The sequence below is a fragment of the Juglans microcarpa x Juglans regia genome, chromosome 4D, assembly GCF_004785595.1.
Source record: "Juglans microcarpa x Juglans regia isolate MS1-56 chromosome 4D, Jm3101_v1.0, whole genome shotgun sequence".
NCBI classification, from domain to species: Eukaryota; Viridiplantae; Streptophyta; class Magnoliopsida; order Fagales; family Juglandaceae; genus Juglans; species Juglans microcarpa x Juglans regia.
The window spans coordinates 7016925-7034502 of record NC_054600.1 but is presented as its reverse complement, the minus strand read 5'-3'; the positions used below and the strand labels follow the sequence as shown (position 1 = coordinate 7034502).

General features: G+C 39.6%; 2 protein-coding genes across 3 annotated transcripts; one reads left to right on the top strand and one right to left on the bottom strand.

Moving 5' to 3' along the window:
* The first annotated feature begins 293 nt into the window (after positions 1-293).
* Positions 294-10407, top strand: LOC121260570. Of its 2 annotated transcripts, none has more exons than XM_041162506.1 (7): positions 294-804; positions 1263-1405; positions 7225-7496; positions 8289-8443; positions 8602-8864; positions 9614-9676; positions 9876-10407. In XM_041162506.1, exons 1-7 carry the CDS (start codon positions 558-560, stop codon positions 9900-9902), a joined length of 1170 nt encoding a protein of 389 aa, XP_041018440.1. In that variant the 5' UTR covers positions 294-557; the 3' UTR covers positions 9903-10407. The 2 variants fall into 2 exon arrangements, with proteins under 2 accessions (XP_041018440.1, XP_041018438.1); XM_041162504.1 differs by having other exon boundaries at positions 295-804; positions 9869-10407.
* A 5174-nt stretch (positions 10408-15581) lies between these two features.
* LOC121260094 lies at positions 15582-17359 on the bottom strand. Its single transcript, XM_041161946.1, has 2 exons — positions 16429-17359; positions 15582-15640 (listed from the first exon to the last, which is right to left on the bottom strand). The coding sequence occupies exons 1-2, from the start codon at positions 17357-17359 to the stop codon at positions 15582-15584; spliced, it is 990 nt and encodes a 329-aa protein (XP_041017880.1).
* Positions 17360-17578: the final 219 nt, after the last annotated feature.

Here is a 17578-nt window from a genome sequence, read left to right as displayed (position 1 = left end):
ATTAATCATAACATCTTTTAAATTTAATAGTCAAACTACGACAATCAATAAATATCTAAAACTGCTATCTGCAGTCATTTGTATGTATTTTTTTATATACTATATTAATGTGATTAATTATATTATTTTTTTAATATAAATTAATTAATTTAATTAATCACATCAATAAAATACATAATAAATACATAAAAATAACTATATATATCAATACTCATAAATATCTGTCAGGCACATTAACAATAAAATTACCGAATATAAATAGTATATTGAACTCATATATACTCCGATTCTCAAGTGGATTTTAAACGATACTATTCATAAAGTCGATTGTCTCCATTCCCATAGACTGGTGCGAAGCTTCAAAGTTCCAACGCCATTGTCGTTTGTCGAAATCCTCAACAAAATCCAAAGCCCTCTTTAGTCTATACTCTTTACAAGTGTCAATTCCGCATAGCCAAATGTGCAAAGAGTACCGCGCCGAGAGCCGAATCCAAACCCTAAAATGCCGAAAAAGCTCGTAGCCAAGCTCGCAGTCCGAACCCCTACTAACCCTACCAATGGCGAAGCACTCGAGCGGGTGGGTCGCTTTGCACAAGCGCTGGCTCCTTGCTCTCCTTCTACTGCTCTCCGTCTCCACGTTGATCGCGTTCTTCATCAGATCCGCCTTTGACTCATGCGATCGCCACCCCGAAATCGTGGATAAGCGGGTTAACTCGGTTTCGCGGTCCGGGTCCAGGGCGAGTCCACTAAGTTTTATGAAGTCCAAGCTCGTCCTGCTCGTCTCGCACGAGCTCTCTCTTTCCGGTAGCTCTGCTTATCGCTTCTTTCATTCAACTTGCTTTATCCAAAATCATTTATTCATTATTCTTTTACTGCATTATTAGTTAGTTTTTAATGTACTTGGTTTTGTAAATTTCTCTCTCGTGCTCTTGTATTTATTGTTAGGGGGCATTGCTTGTCTATGATAAATTGATAATATATGCTATGATTGGGAGATGTACAACACCTTGACAATTGATTATTCCTTAGTAAAATAGGCCCAATTTAACAGATGTTGACGCTTCATCGAGTTGAGTTCATATATTTTTTTATATGCTGATAACTGAGTTTTTATTGAGGACTGCAAAACCAATTTCTGCGTGCAATTGCTATGCTATATTACATAAGATATTGTTCCTTTTAACTCCTTTCTGTCTAACAAAACTGCACGGGCATCTTCTTTCACTTTGTTGTTTTAAATATTTTTGTTCATATTCTTTCAGGTGGACCATTGTTGCTGATGGAGCTTGCATTTCTTTTAAGAAGTGTTGGTGCTGAGGTTTGTTGGATTACAATCCAAAAGCCTCCCGAATCTGATGAGGTTATTTACAGTTTGGAGCATAAGATGTTAGACCGAGGAGTGCAGGTAATTTATTTATTGGCTTATATATTTGATCTTTTGTACGAAGTTAATTCATTAGCAAGAATGAAGACATGTACAGGGGAATAGTTTTTCTCTCCGTACGAGGGTGAAAAACAGTAAAATAATTTTTCCTTGTTTGTTGCCGTTTGAGGATGATGGTTAGTTAGTTTTAATATCTTCGTCGACGATGACTAAAATGGTAAGCTCTTGGGAGCTTGTCATTGAATCGAAGATTTTCTCCGTCGTGAGAGAAGGAGGTCTGGTACGTATCACTGAGAGAGATAGGAGGTTTAAGCAGGAGTTACTGATGGGTATGAGCATTGTGCAGTGGCTTGAGAGAGCTTTGGAGGAGAGTGAGATTGGTGTAAGAAAGGATTATTACTTGTCAAGAAGGAAGGGTTATCGGAGTTTCATTGCGCAGAGATGCTCCAATAATTGTGGCAGATTTATGGAAGTAGCGGTGTATGCTGAAGGGGGCCGCCGTAGCGTCATTTTTATTCCTGAAGAAGAAAGGGGAAGGGGATGGAGAAGAATGAGGGAGGTGCTGAGAGAGGTTACTCAGGTGCTTAGAAAGAGAACTAGGTTTGGTGGCGATGTCCCGAGGAGGAAGTGGGGGGGAGGAAGCACAATCGAAATCCTATAAAGAAGCGGTGACCTTAGTTGCGTCAAAAAATGTGGCCGGCGGGGGAGGACAAGATGGTGAAGAGTCTCGAGTGCCTCTAGGCTCCTTTCAGGAAAGAGAGTGTGAAAGAGACGTGCGGGAGGTACACTGCATGGTGAGGGATGTGCAATGGCAGTTGGGGAATTTGCAGGGGGAAGTGGCCAAGTTGTTGAGAATTGTCGGGGATGGCTTGGTGTTAGACGAAACGAGGAGTTTAAGGGCTAGAAAGGTGGAGGGGTAGACAAGGGGCACATTTTATCGAGTGGGCCAGTATGGGCCGAGTCTAAGTCAGGCCCGTGTCACCCATGGACAAGAATGGAGGCCCAAGCCTAGGGCCCGAAACGAGTGGAGGCCTAGGGTAGCTTTTGCGGGGGGAGGAAGGAAGCCTTCACCGCGGGAACTGTCACCGCGCCTCCATCAGAGGGCTGTGGACTTGCCGGAATCCTCTTCGGGACAACCTCAGAAACCACCGAGGAAGGTGGTGGAGCATCAAGAGGGCGGGATGCACATGCAGGCGACGAAGGAGAACGCGACAGTTCTAGAAGTGGACCTTCCACCACCACCGAGTGCACTTCCTCCTCTGGGGAGTGCACAGAAACTGTAGACGGAGTGTGGGGGAGGCGGCGAGGGTCCGGCAAGTGCCTATGTGTCGTTCAACGATGGCGTTTTTATGGGGGAGAGTGAAATAGGGGACTCGGTTAGTGAAGACTTATTCCTTTCTGTTGAGGAGAATTCCCAGAGACTTATTTAGGTGTCAAACAACTCTGCTGGGGAAGTGGGAGTGGTATTAGGAGAAGAGCATATGGAGGAACAACCGGAATTTCGAATGCAAAATCCTATCCCATTGAAGTGTTTGTTTCCAGATCCGTCGAGTGCATCAGATTGGGTCTTTAACATAGTAAAAGATATTCAAAAAATGGTGGGTTTGAAGTGTGAAGGTTATGAGGAGCAGTTCATGGCATTACTCACGGCTATCGAAGCGGGTCATCAACAACAAAAGAAAGTGGGATCCAAAAAACAGCGTGAACAAAGGAGGTTGACTTGGTCAATGAACTCTGAAGGTAGCTCTAGTAGGGAGAGGACTAAAGGAAAGTGGCTGGCCTTTCCCAAATGAAACCAAAAATTGTTTCATGGAATGTTCGCGGTCTAAATGTACCGAGTAAGCGTCTTCAAGTACGAAACTTGTTGAGAGGGTGGAAGGCGGACATTGTTTGCTTACAGGAGACAAAGTTGAAAGTCATCACCACAAGAATTGTAAGAAGTTTATGGAGTTGCGCACACGTGGAGTGGGTACATTTGGCAGCTAATGGGGCCTCAGGAGGTATTTTGGTGATGTGGGATCAAAGGGTGGTGGAGAAAAAGGAGGAGTTTACAGGGTTGTTTTCGGTAGCATGCTCGTTTAAGAGCGTATCAGATGGCTTCTTGTGGGCATTGGCAGGGATTTATGGCCCAAATTCAGACAATAATCGTAGACTATTGTGGGATGAATTAGCCAGTGTATATAGTTGGTGGGATCTTCCATGGTGTATTGGTGGAGATTTCAATGTTACAAGATATCCTAGTGAGAGTTTCGGTAATAGAAGAATGCGCCCAGTTATGTCTGATTTTTCAGAATGTATCTTTGAGTTGAATTTAGTGGATGTACCAATGGCGGGGGGTTTAAGTACGTGAGCCAATAATCAGACATGGTCTCGACTAGATAGATTCTTAATTTTTCCTGAGTTGGAAAGTCACTTCCCGGAGGTTTGGCAAAAGAGATTGCCTCGGTTATGTTCGGATCATTGGCCCATAATGTTAGATTCTGGTGGGATTCAAAGAAGACATCAATATTTTAAGTTCGAAAACATGTGGTTGGAAACGGAAGGTTTTGTTGATAGGGTGAAACAGTGGTGGTCATGTTATCATTTTCAGGGTACTCCCAAGTTTTTCTTTCGCGGGTAAATTGAAAGCTTTAAAACAAGACTTAAAATTGTGGAATAGTCAGTCTTTTGGGAACATTGGGGATCAAAAGAAAACCAAGACAAGGGAGATAGCTGAAATGGAAAGGTTACAAGAGTCTAGGGTCTTAACTCAGGAAGAATTAACTAAAAAACTAGTGCCGGCTGCAGATCTTGAGAGGATCATTCTTTTAGAAGAGATATCGTGGCGACAAAAGTCTAGAGCGTTATGGTTGAAGGAAGGTGATAGATGCGCTAAGTTTTTTCACAGGGTAGCCAATTCTCATAGAAGATCTAATAATATTGAGATGTTGAAGATAGATGGGGCTGATTGTAAGGATGAACAGAGAATTAATGATCATGTAGTTGGGTTCTTTGAACAACTTCTTACTGAACAGGAGGGTTGGCATCCGAAGCCTGATGGGTTAGCTTTTGACTCCATTGGGCCTATGGATGGCATTCGTTTGGAGAGGTCATTTGAGGAGGCTGAGGTTTTCAAAGTGGTGAGGAAGATGGCCAAAGATAAGGCTTCGGGTCCTGACGGTTTTTCCATGGTTTTTTTCAAACATGCTGGGAGGTATTAAAGGATGATCTCATGAAGGTGTTCCAGGAGTTTCATTCGGCTGGACAATTCGAGAAAAGCCTAAATGCCACCTTTCTTCTGTTGATTCCGAAGAGGGTTGGGGCTGAAGAGATTAGGGAGTTCCGACCCATTAGCCTAATAAATGGGGTTTATAAGATCATCTCTAAGGTACTTGCGAACCGTCTTAGTGAGGTAGTGGGAAAGATTATCTCAAAGCCTCAAAATGCTTTTGTAAAGGATAGACAGATCTTAGATGCGGTCCTTATCGCAAATGAATGTCTGGACAGCAGACTGAAAGCTGGTAGTGCTGGGGTTATTTGCAAACTAGACATGGAGAAAGCGTATGACCATGTTAATTGGGAGTTTTTGCTTGATCTCCTAAGGAGGTGTGGTTTTGGGGAAAGATGGAGATCGTGGATCCGTTGGTGTATATCTACGGCAAAATTTTCAGTTCTGATAAATGGAAGTCCAACGGGTTTTTTTAACAGTACACGAGGCCTTAGACAAGGAGATCCGCTGTCACCACTTCTGTTTGTTATTGTAATGGAGGCTTTGAGCAGAATGACCTCAGCCCTGGTTTCAAATGGGCGTGAGTGGTTATTCAATAGGATCCCCGGGTGGGGGACTTATTAATATTTCGCATTTATTATTTGCAGATGATACACTTATTTTCTGTGAGGCAGATAACAATCAGATTCGTGTTTTAAAGGCCATTCTTCTTTGTTTTGAAGCAGTTTCAGGGTTGAAAGTGAACTTGGATAAATCAGAGATGGTACCTATCGGAGGTGTACAACGTCTAAGACAGTTGGCTAATACTTTGGGGTGTAAGATTGCTTCACTCCCAATGACATACCTTGGGCTTCCATTGGGGGCCGCCTCGCGAGCGGCTTCTATATGGGATACAGTGATTGAGAAAGTAGAGCGTCGATTAGCAGAATGGAAGAGATTGTATTTGTCAAAAGGTGGTAGGATTACCTTGATAAAGAGTACGTTATCTAACTTACCGACCTATTTTTTGTCCTTATTCCCTATCCCAGCAAGTGTGGCGGTTCGCATTGAGAAACTTCAACGAGATTTCATGTGGGGAGGATTGGGTGAAAAGTTTAAATTCCACCTAGTCAGATGGGAAAAAGTATGCAGACCTATCTCTTCTGGTGGTTTGGGCATTGGAAAATTTGAGAATCTTTAATCGGGTGCTACTTGGGAAATGGTTGTGGAGATACCATAAAAAACCTGAGGCTTTATGGAAACTGGTGACTGAGAGTAAATATGGAGAATTATGGGGGGGATGGTGTACCAATAAAGTGAGTGGGGCATATGGTGTAGGTTTGTGGAAACATATACGAAAAGGATGGGGGGTCTTTGTCAAGCACACAAGATTTTGTCTTGGAGATGGGACTAGGATCAAATTTTGGTATGATATTTGGAGTGGTAATGGTGCTTTAAAGGATCTATTTCCTGTTCTTTTTAGGGTGGCAAGTGACAATGATGTCTTTGTGGCGGAAGTTATGGTGTTAGTGGGGGAACAAATACAATGGAACATTAATTTTAGCCGGGCGGCACATGATTGGGAAGTTGACAGTTTTGCAGCTCTTTTCAGCCACTTGTATTCACTCTAATGCAGTAACCATCAAGCTGATAGGTTGTGGTGGAAACATACGGGAAAAGGCTTATTCTCGGTTCGCTCGTTTTATAAATCGCTGTCTCAAGAACCTCCAACTCAGTTCCCTCGGAAAAGGATTTGGAGACACAAGGCGCCTCTCAAAGCAGCATTTTTTGTGTGGACAGCTTCTTTGGGTACGATCCTCACAACGGATAATTTGAGAAGACGAGGGGTGATCATCGCAGATTGGTGCTGCATGCGCAAGAACGAGGGTGAATCTGTCGATCACCTTCTACTACATTGTGATATAGCTCGAGAGATTTGGAATGAAGTATTCAGAAGACTAGGATTGGGGTGGGTTATGCCCGAGTCTGTAGTGGAGATGTTGGCTAGTTGGACAGATCTAAGAGGTAACCATCAAATCAAGGCTGTATGGAAGATGTTGCCTATTTGCGTTATGTGGTGTTTATGGCAGGAATGCAATAAACGAACGTTTGAGGACAAAGAAAGAACAATGGAGGAACTTAACACTTTGTTTTTTTAGAACTCTTTGTACTTGGGCCAATGCTGTTAACTATAATGGCCAAGATTTCCATACTTTCCTTGTTTCTAATGCTCCTACTTAATTAGGACATTCTTTGTACTGAACGTGGCTTTTGCCTATTCTTTTATATATAATATACTTACACTTATCAAAAAAAATATATTTGATCTTTTGTCTTGCTTGTTAAGTTTTTGACCTAATGCCTACCAAATCCCAGCCAACCCGTCACCACTTGAGCCCAAATTCTTAGTGGGTGAGTAGTTTTATATCTTTTACGGTAGAGGAAGCAGTCTGCCTTCTGTACCTGGTCTAATATTCAGAGTACTACTATTTAGACCAAAATGTTGCTGTGGCTTTCTTAAGGAAAATCTTCTTGTTGTTTGCGTGTTAAATTTCAGCCTGTATATGGTTAATATGCAGTGTTGGTGCTAATTTTGAAGGGTTTGATTGATGTCTCTTGCTTCTAATCATGCCTCTATATACACACTTTTTAGGTCTTCTCTGCCAAGGGTCAGCAAGCTTTAGAAACAGCCCTCAAAGCTGATTTGGTTGTTTTGAACACAGCAGTTGCTGGGAAATGGCTAGATGCTGTTCTCAAGGAAAATGTTCCTCGTGTTCTACCTAAAGTATTGTGGTGGATACATGAAATGCGTGGGCATTACTTCAAACTGGACTATGTCAAGCACCTGCCTTTGGTTGCTGGTGCTATGATTGATTCACATGTAACGGCAGAATACTGGAAGAGTAGGACTCATGAGCGCTTGAGGTAGGCTTCTAAAATCTTAATGTGAACTCGGTTAGTTTAGTCCTTATAGGTGTGGTTACCTTAATGTGTTACGGGTCAGTCGATCATAAACTTGGGACATGTTCTAAGAGGGAAAAGGCTATCTAATAAAAGGTTTTTCTTTGTTATATGGTGCCTCTTTTCTTCTTTCAAATGAGGAAACTCACTCTCTTTCAATAGTGGTCTTTTTGTTTCCATCTAGCTTTACCTTAGCTGGGTAATTGAGGTTGGAATGATGGTCTCTTTTTTTCCAGTATCATTGCATATCCTTGGTGACCCTTCATTTGGTTACACAAATGAGATAAGATGAGATGAAAGTTGAATAAAATATTGTTAAAATATTATTTTTTAATATTATTTTTACTTTGGGATTTGAAAACATTGAACTGTTTATTGTATTTTGTATGGGAATTTGGGAAAGTTGTAATGATGATTAGATGAGATGAGATGAGTTGAGATGCTTTCTGAATCCAAACAAGGCCAAAATGTTTTAATTGAACTACTAAAGTCGTAGACCTTGGCCCAAAGGGGAGATCAGTCCCAACCCAAATCCATCATTAGAACCACATAAACACATACACATGCCTGGGCTTAGAGGGACAACCTTTGATTCATTACAGTTCTGGCAGGTTTGGTGGGTTGAATGGGTTAGAAACTCTCAAATGCAATTATGTTTTGGGATCCAGTATTTCGTAAGGCAATATTTTTTCCTCAATCCTCTGTTTTTTCAATCGAATGCTGAGGATAATATTTCCACTCATTTGCTCTCTGCAGAATTAAAATGCCTGATACCTATGTTGTTCACCTTGGAAATAGCAAGGAACTTATGGAAGTTGCTGAAGACAGTGTAGCGAAAAGGGTTTTGCGTGAACATGTCAGGGAGTCGCTTGGAGTGCGAAATGAAGATTTGCTATTTGCTATCATAAACAGTATGCTTTCATTACTGATGTTATCATATATATGCCAGCATATTGTAGTTGCAACTGCTTCAACCCAGACCAATTGACACCAAAAGAATGCTTGTTAGGTTTACGCTAGTTATTTGTATACTCATAGCTTATGGGCACTGTGTTACTCGATATAACAGGTGTTTCACGTGGAAAAGGCCAGGATTTATTTTTGCGTTCATTCTATGAAAGCTTGCAACTGATTCAAGAGAAGAAGGTGCAGGTGCCAGCAATGCATGCCATTATCGTTGGAAGTGACATGACTGCTCAGACCAAGTTTGAGTCAGAATTACGTAACTTTGTAATGCTGAAGAAAATTCAAGATCGAGTTCACTTTGTAAATAAAACTCTGACTGTAGCACCTTACCTAGCTGCAATCGATGTTCTCGTTCAGAATTCCCAGGTAATCTTGATATACCTGTAACTCTCTCTCTCTCTCTGATGCTATATCTTGTTTTAAGCACTAAATTAGTTTATTTGTTATTGATCTTATATTGATGGTGGCTATTTTCATGCGCACATTGATTGTTTCTGTTTTATGGATTATTAGTTAGCAACAATGTCATTACCAATAAAAAAAGTTTGTCACTATTTGCCCTATTCTTTGGCTTGCCTACCACTCCTTAACTTCCCGTATCTTGGTCATCTCATCAGCTAAGAAGGGAAAAACAAGTAGTTAAATAGAGGAACAAAATATCCTGCAAACAAACTGCAATACATGAATGAAAACTGAATATAATAGCAAATACAATATGAGAAAGAAATCTGGTCTTCATCTGGGGAACTAGGGTTTGTTGTGATGATACTCTATTTTTAGTTGTAATTCATTTTGCGGATACTTAGCCTGAAAGCACATCTTAAAATACATTTAGAAGGCATGTAAGGCACCAAGTATGAATGTGTCTAAGACAGATGATTATGAAACAGAAGCCATATAAGAGCTTTGAACTATTTTCTTTGCTCTGTTTTGCATCTTATGGATCTACTGAGTTTCATCATGGGCATGCCGGTTTTATTTTAATCATTACAATTTACATTGTCTTGGTCTTCTGATCAGTCTGTCTGTTCACTTATAAGTTTCTTGTTCTCTTCGAATAATTAGTTGGAGTACATGATCCTAATAATCCGTTCTAATATATAACTTGCATCCAGGCCCGAGGAGAATGCTTTGGTAGGATAACAATCGAAGCTATGGCATTTCAGCTGCCTGTACTGGTAATTAACTCCTTTCTTTTTGTTTTTGGCACTCGTCTCCTAGCGAAGGCCCTAATTCTTATCAGAAAAATGAACAGTATTCGTGAGAAAGAAAGTAAAATGAATAAAGAAAAGTAACAAGAGCAGTGTAGCCGAATTTTCTTCTATTCTGATGCACTAAAGGAAGCTTCATTCTTAAAAAACATTTGGTAGGGAACAGCGGCAGGTGGCACCACAGAGATCGTAGTGAATGAGACGACAGGTCTGTTGCATCCTGTTGGAAAAGAAGGGATTTCTCCCCTTGCCAAAAATATTGTGAAACTCGCCACTCATGTTGAAAGAAGGCTCACAATGGGGAAAAGAGGTTATGAAAGGGTCAAAGAGATGTTTTTAGAGCGGCACATGGCGCATAGAATTGCTGCTGTTCTGAAGGAAGTGTTACACAAGTCAAAGAGCAGCTAACTGGCTTAAGGCTTTGAAGGGCCATATCATTTTAAGCCAAATTAGGAGTTTGAGTTTTTCTGTAGTAATAGCCAAACCTACTCCCCGGCTGCTTGCTATGGTCCGTATTCTTAGAAAGGTTTTAGATTTGTGTACAGATAAGAAATTAAGCTTAGTAGCTTGTCACAGGGTTGCCATCTTTATACAGTGGGAAATTTTTGTCGTTCCAATAGTATTGGCTTTGCCATCTCATGGCAATGGGACGGATGGTTTTTGGCAGATAGCTCAAAATTAGAAACCTTCTTCTTCTTCTTTTTCATATAAATAAGCCTTTTCATTGTAGCGTAAGAGCAAAATATTATCGAGATATTTTGATGATGTTTTAATGCCAGATACTTGAATCGGGACTCGGTATAATCTTTGAATTCCCAAACATTAGATAGTACCTTTGAACCTCGAATTGAACTTGGGTGCAATCGAGATCAAATTATGTAATTTAGGACAGCTCAACTGGCTTAAGTTTGTAGAAAAACATGGTAGACTTCATACCAATTTACCATACATGCACGTCCTTCCAAGCAACCGATGAAATGAAATTCGTGATCCAATTCAGAGCTAGGTGCTTTAGTTAATTTCTTGAATGATCCAGGTGCATGGATTCGTGATTGATCACAACTCGAAGTGTACCCCAAACAACAAACAAACAAACACATGACCGACCTCACCCGACCCGATAAGAAACAGATTGGTAATAAAAAAAAATTGATTATATTCCAAAAGTTATTGGTAGTTTTTTTTTTTTTTTTTTTATGAGTAAAAAGAGATTTTAATAATGCAGTAGTTAGGCATAATCTAAGTAGACAAGAAGTATACAAATGGAAACACCTAAATACAAGCTAAGAACTAGTAACTAGCAAAATCTATAAAAGAAGCATTTAAAATATCCTCATTCAGTACAAGAGTTTTTGCCCAAAACCAAAGAGTTCGAAAGAAAAACTCTCTAAATTCTCTCAACAAACGTTCTTTATCATCAAAATAGCGTCCATTTCTTTCCAGCCATAAGCACCACATTAAGCATAGATGAATCCTCTTCAGAATTTCAGCAATATGATGACTACCCATATATCCTTTCCAACAAGCGAATAGATCCACCACTCTCTTGAGGATCACCTAAGCTACACCTAACTACTGAAAATCTCATCCCAAATACTTTTTGCCACCTCACAATGTAGAAACAAATGATCAACCGACTCTCCATCTTTCTTGAACAAGTAACACCAGTCTAGGCAAATTATATCGTGCTTCCTCAAATTATCATTTGTTAGGATCTTCCCAAGTGACACCAACCAGCAGAAAAAAGCAACCTTAGTTGGAACCTTGGATCTCCAAATATACTTCCGAGGGAATTGGTTGACACAATGGCATGTCAACACTTTATAAGAAGAACGAACAGAAAAAATTGAATTTCTAACATGTTGCCACAACATTCTATCATCTCCTCCCTACACCATTTTCCATTTTTATGTCATACAATCTACTAAAAAAGTTAGTAACAATCAACATTTCTCAATCATGAATATCTCTAATAAATCTCACATTCCATTGGGGAATATTATTGGGAAATGATACAGAATCAGCTACAGTGGCGTCTTTAATCCTTGCCATTCTAAAAAGGGAAGGAAAAACATTCTTGAGTGCCAAATCCCCACACCAAAGATCATGCCAAAAGTGAATCCTATCTCCTCCTCCAACCTTAAACAAAATGTGATTGGCAAATTCCCCCACCCATTCCATATGTACTTCCACAAGCCCACACCATACACCCTTCTAACTTCATTAGAACACCAACTCCCCCAAGCCCTTCCATATTTAGCATCAATAATAATATTTTTCCATAATGCATCCCTCTCTAATTGATATCTCCACCACTTACCAAGAATGGCTTTGTTAAAAAGCCTCAAATTACGGACCTCAAACCCCTTCAAGTAATTGTTGAATAGACTTTATCCCGACTTACAAGATGGAGCTTCCTGTCATCCCCAAGATCACCTCACAAAAAATTATGAAGATTCTTTCAATTCTACTAGTCACCCCAACAGGCAAAGGAAAAAGGGAAAGAAAATACATTGGAAGATTGGACAACGTACTTAATCAAAGTAATTCTTCCCCCTTTTGATAAATAAATCATTTTCTACCCAGCCAACCTTCTTTCTATCTTCTCAGTCACGCCATCCCAAATTGATAAAGATTTATAAGAGGCACGCAAGGGAAAGTCTAGATATTTCATGGGAAGAGATGAGATATTACAACCCAAAATATTTGCTATGTCCCTAATATTCGAAACATGACCCACTGGACAATTTATGACTTAGATAAGTTGACTCTAAGCCCAAAAATAGGTTCAAAGCATAATAAAAGAGCTCTCAACGATCAAAGGTGGTCATGATTAGCACTGCTGAAAATAAAAGAGTCACTAGCGAACATAAGATTTGAGACCTTGATACTACCACGAGAGACTCCTCCCACCAAAAAACCTGACATGAAATCCTCTTCCATAACTGCATTAATCATTCTACTCAAAGCATCCATAACAATAATAAAGAGAAAGGAGACAAGGGATCCGATCATCTTTTCACAAGTCTCGAGAACTAGTGAAAAATCCAGTCAGGGAATCATTTGCCAAGATTGAAAATCTAACCGTAGAGATATAATGTTTGATCCAGACACACCATTTCTCTCCAAGCCATATCTCCCTTGTAAATATAAAAGAAATTCCCAGTTGACAGGATCAAAAGCCTTTTCCATTTCTAGCTTAACAAGAATGCCAGGAACTCCCTCTCTAAGTCTGCTTTCCAATCATTCATTAGCAACTAAAACTGAATCAATGATTTGTTTCCCCCTAATGAATGAATTCTGATTTTTGAAATGATCTTTTCTATCACCACACTCATACGATTGGCGAGAACCTTCGAAATGATCTTATGGACCCCATTGACCAGACTTATAGGATGGAATTCCTTCATTTCCACAACCCCCACTTTTTTGGAAATAAGGGCAATGAAAGTGGGATTTTGGCTTTTCTCAAATTTCATGTACACATGAAACTCGATAAAAACCTTCTTAATATCCATTCTCACAATATCCCAACAATCTTGGAATAAAGCTATAGAGAAACCATCTAGACCCAAGGCTTTATCACACACCATCCTTCTAACCACATCTAGAATCTCCTCTTCCTCAAAAGGTCTCTCCAACCAGTCCACAAAGTGCTGGTCGACATGCCTAAAAACCAGCCCATCAAGTTTGGGTCTCCAAGAGGAATCCTCCCAGAAAAGCTTCTTGTAAAAAGTAACAATGCGATCCTTAGTATTCAAAGGATCGTTTCTGTGATGAGAGTTTGTCATACGGTAAAAACATTTAGTGCAATAATCACCTTCCTTCAGCCCAAGATTTTTGCCTCCATGAGATCTTCTCCAATAAAAAAATCTTCTCTAGTTCAGCTACCACCTCAACTTTTCTTACTCTATCCTCCTTTGAAATTCCACCCATCACCTCCCTATCCTCCAATGAGTGCAGTTGTTCAGAAAGAGTCTTCCTCTATTTATTCAAATTATCAAATACTTCCGCATTCCAAATCTTTAAATCATTTTTTAAGGTTTTAAGTTCTAGATAGAACTAGGGTTGTACAAAGAATCGAGAAACCGACCTAGACCGACTAAGACAGGCCGCCGGAGCTCAGAACCGACCGAAACCGGTGGAGAACCGGTCGGCGTGCGGCAGCAAATAGAGAAAACCGATATCGGCCGGTTCGGCGTCGGTTCGAACCTGGTTCAAACCGCTGAACCGGCCGACTACAACTATTTTTTTTATATATATATTATGTACTTAAAACGACGCCGTTCTACTTAAGTCTAAGTGGAATGGCGTCGTTTTAAGCCTAAGTTATGTTTTAAACACAACTTAAACGACGGCGTTTGGTATTAAACCAAACGGCGTCGTTTCAAAATAACTTCGTCTTCCTCCTCTCGTCTTCTTCCTCGCGTTCTTCTCTGTTCTCATCCTCTCTCTCTCTCTCTTCTCTGCAACACTTTCTCTCTCTACTCTTTCAGAGGAAGCCCGGTCTGGGAACCGACAGTGAACCACCAAAGAAATGAAGCAACGGTTTCGGTCGGTGTTTCTCCCCACCGTCGACTGGTTTTGGCCGATTTTCTCCCCCAAAAATTAACTTTCGGTCGGCGTCTGTTTAGCCCAAAAACCGAACCGAAGGGGTCGATTTTCACCCCTAGTTAGAACAAAACTTGGAGAACCAAAACACTGATATGACGGCCACCAAGCCCTCACCCTATCCACAAAACCCTCTTCCTTCAACCATATATTTTCCAATTTAAGATATCTACGTCCTCCATTAATACCCCCACAATTTAAAAGAATAGGAAAGTGATAAGAACATAGTCTTGGAAGCCGTTTCTGACATAAATCAGGAAAATGGACCTCCCAAGAAGAGAAAACCAAAAATCTGTCCAGCCTCGACCATGACCTCTCATTAGACCACGTGAAATCCTCTCCACTCATAGGAAACTCGACAAGATTCAGTTCAAAAATAATATCTGAAAAATCAGACATCACTGAAGAGATTAAGATTTACCCGAGCGCTCATTAGGGAAACAAATAGTGTTGAAGTCCCCTCCAAAGCACCAAGGAAGATCCCAACAACCATATAGTCCAGCCATCTCATCCCACAAAAGATTTCAATTGCTATATATATATTTGGGCCATAAGTTGCTGCGAAAGCCCACTCAAAACCATCCTCCACGTTTTTGAAATAGCATGCCACTGAAAAGTCCCCATTAGATCTTCAACCAATTCAACTACCCTCATATCCCACATTACAACAATACCTCCTGAGGCCCCTTTAGAGACTAAAGCGGACCAACCCACATATGCACAACTTCATAAATTATAAATAAGATTTTGATCAACAAACTTCGACTTTGTTTAAACTATTACATATTATAATTTCCTGTAAACATAGTTTATATTACATATTCGAATTAACTTAGTTGAATATATTCGAATTATATTACATATTACATATTCAACTTAGTTTAAATTATAGTTTTATGTAAACATATTACATCCACCTATCATTTTTGAATTAAATTCTTCACCCAGAGACGCTAATGGAAATAATTAAACCCCTGAACATTCAATGAAAAGATTTTTGGATTCATAAGAGACTAGAGACAGCCCTCACCTTTCTTTTGCCTATAAGCACACTCCCTTCCCTAGCATCATAGTTGATCGAGCGAGATAACATCTTTAATTCCCTTTCTTTTTTAAAGGTGGATTTAGCCAAAGATGGATGACCAACTTTAATGGCTATGAGGAGAGCTTTGAACTGCTATTCAAATCCTTCACATGAAATCCCGACACATTACTTAATTTCATCAACCTTTCTAAACAAATAATCGGAAGAAATATTGGCTCATTCAAGTCCAGGATGAATAGAACTTAAAGGATCAGGATCAGGATCAGGATCAGGATCTGCATCAAATCCATCCTAACTGTTGGAGTACAGCCTCACAAATTGAGAAAATGGAATTAAAGTCTAAAGAAGCACGTGTCAAAGTAGGAAAAGATGTAGAAAGTTGGTTAATTTTCTGTTATTGTATTTTATCTCTATAAATGCATTCTGTACTTGTATTAATTCATCAAGTCAATTACATGAAAGCTTTTCTTTGCTTTGCTAAATGACATATATCACAAACATTTGTGGAATCAAGAGATATGGACGATTCTAATTGTCTAAGAAAAGGTAATCTTGAGTTAGAAACATGTCCTAATATATAGTGCCAAAGATCTAATTGAGTTTGAGTAATGGCTGAAACAAAAGATGAGGAACTAAACTGGGGTTGATTGCAAGTAGCCTCTTTTGAGGTAGTTTGAGATAAGTGGTAGAGTCCATGTTTCTCAAATGCAATCTCAATCATCTTCTTTGTTGATTGGTCCTGTAAAAGACAGTAAGAATCAAAGAAAGAAACAGAGAGATTAGATTCTTTTGTTAGTTTGGAAACAAATAGCAAATTGAATAAAAAACTTGGAACACAACACATTATGTAGAAATAATGTGTTCGAGAGGCAGACAGTACCAATATGAGTAGCTAGGATAGAGTTGCCATTAGACAGATTAATGGAAGTATTAATTTGCTTGGGTGTAAAAGAATATAAGAGGGGTGAACAGATCATGTGATCTGTTGCACCAGTATCCAAAATCCAAGAAAAATTATGCTGTGAAGTTGAAGAAATTGAATAACAAGAATGTGGTAGTTTACCAGAGAATTGAGAAGTAACAAGATTCACAACTGGTGTAGGGGATGGATTTGAATTTGCAAGTGCTAGTAGTTTAGTAAATTCCTTAGAAGTTAAAGAAAACTTTTGATTCTCATTACTGTTTTGAATGTAAACCTCTCCAGTTGAAATGGAAGCATGGGTAGTAGGAAGATTTCGCTTTCCTTTAGGTCCAGTCCAACTAGGTGGATAACCATGAAGTTGGAAGCATTTTTCCACTGTATGTCCATTATATCCACAGTGAGTGCAGTACAAAGAAGACTTATTTTGCTTGTCTTTGGAGAACTTTGATTGAACAAATTGTTGAGTATTCTGTTTGACTAACAAGGCATGGGTTTCATGGCATACAGAATTGGTTAATTGTCTTTGGCTTTCCTCTTGAAGCAGTAAAGAAAAGACTTTAGCCATGCTTGGCAATGGGAAAACAAGAAGTAATTGACTCCTGACTGAAGCATAGGAATCATTTAACCCAACCAAGAACTTTAACACATAATCAGATTGCTGTCGAAGTAGTAAGAAATCAAAAAGATTGCATGTGCATGATGCCATCTTTCCACAAGTGCAAGTTGGGAATGACCTATAGCTAACATACTCATCCCATAAGGTTTTGAAAGCACTGAAATATTCAGTGATTGATGAAGAAGCCTGAGTTATAGAACTTAGAGATTTTTCAAGGTGAAAAACCCTTGGGCCATCACTTCTCAAATATCTTGTTTTTAACTCATTCCAGAGATCTACAGCAGATGCTACATAAAGCAAACTATTTCTAATATCTTTAGAAATAAAATTCATGAGCCAAGAAAGTGCCAAATTATTGGCACGGAGCCAAGCAGTATGATGAACACGCTGATTAGTAGGAGAAGCAGTAATCGAACCATCAATGAAAGCTACCTTGTTCTTGACAATTAGAGCCATAGTGATCGATCGACTCCAGGCGATGTAGTTGTCTCCTACAAAGACTTTTTAGACCATGAGAGAACCCGGATTATCACTAGGATGAAGATAATATGGGCTAGAAGAATCATCTGAAGGATTAGAGGGACAAGAAGATTCTAAAGAATTGTGAGGGTTTACTTCTGTCATTTTACCAAGAAAATGCAAGAAATGTAGAAAATATGCACGAAAATATCTCAA

Bases quoted from the DNA above. Each gene is read 5' to 3' on its own strand.
- LOC121260094 (XM_041161946.1), bottom strand. From the start codon at position 17,359: ATGGCTCTAATTGTCAAGAACAAGGTAGCTTTCATTGATGGTTCGATT. The intron at 15,641-16,428 runs GTAAACTACCAC...GATTTGATGCAG, and splicing joins TGTTACTTCTCAATTCTCTG to ATCCTGATCCTGATCCTGAT.
- LOC121260570 (XM_041162504.1), top strand. From the start codon at position 558: ATGGCGAAGCACTCGAGCGGGTGGGTCGCTTTGCACAAGCGCTGGCTC. The intron at 1,406-7,224 runs GTAATTTATTTA...CACACTTTTTAG, and splicing joins TGTTAGACCGAGGAGTGCAG to GTCTTCTCTGCCAAGGGTCA. The intron at 7,497-8,288 runs GTAGGCTTCTAA...TGCTCTCTGCAG, and splicing joins AGGACTCATGAGCGCTTGAG to AATTAAAATGCCTGATACCT.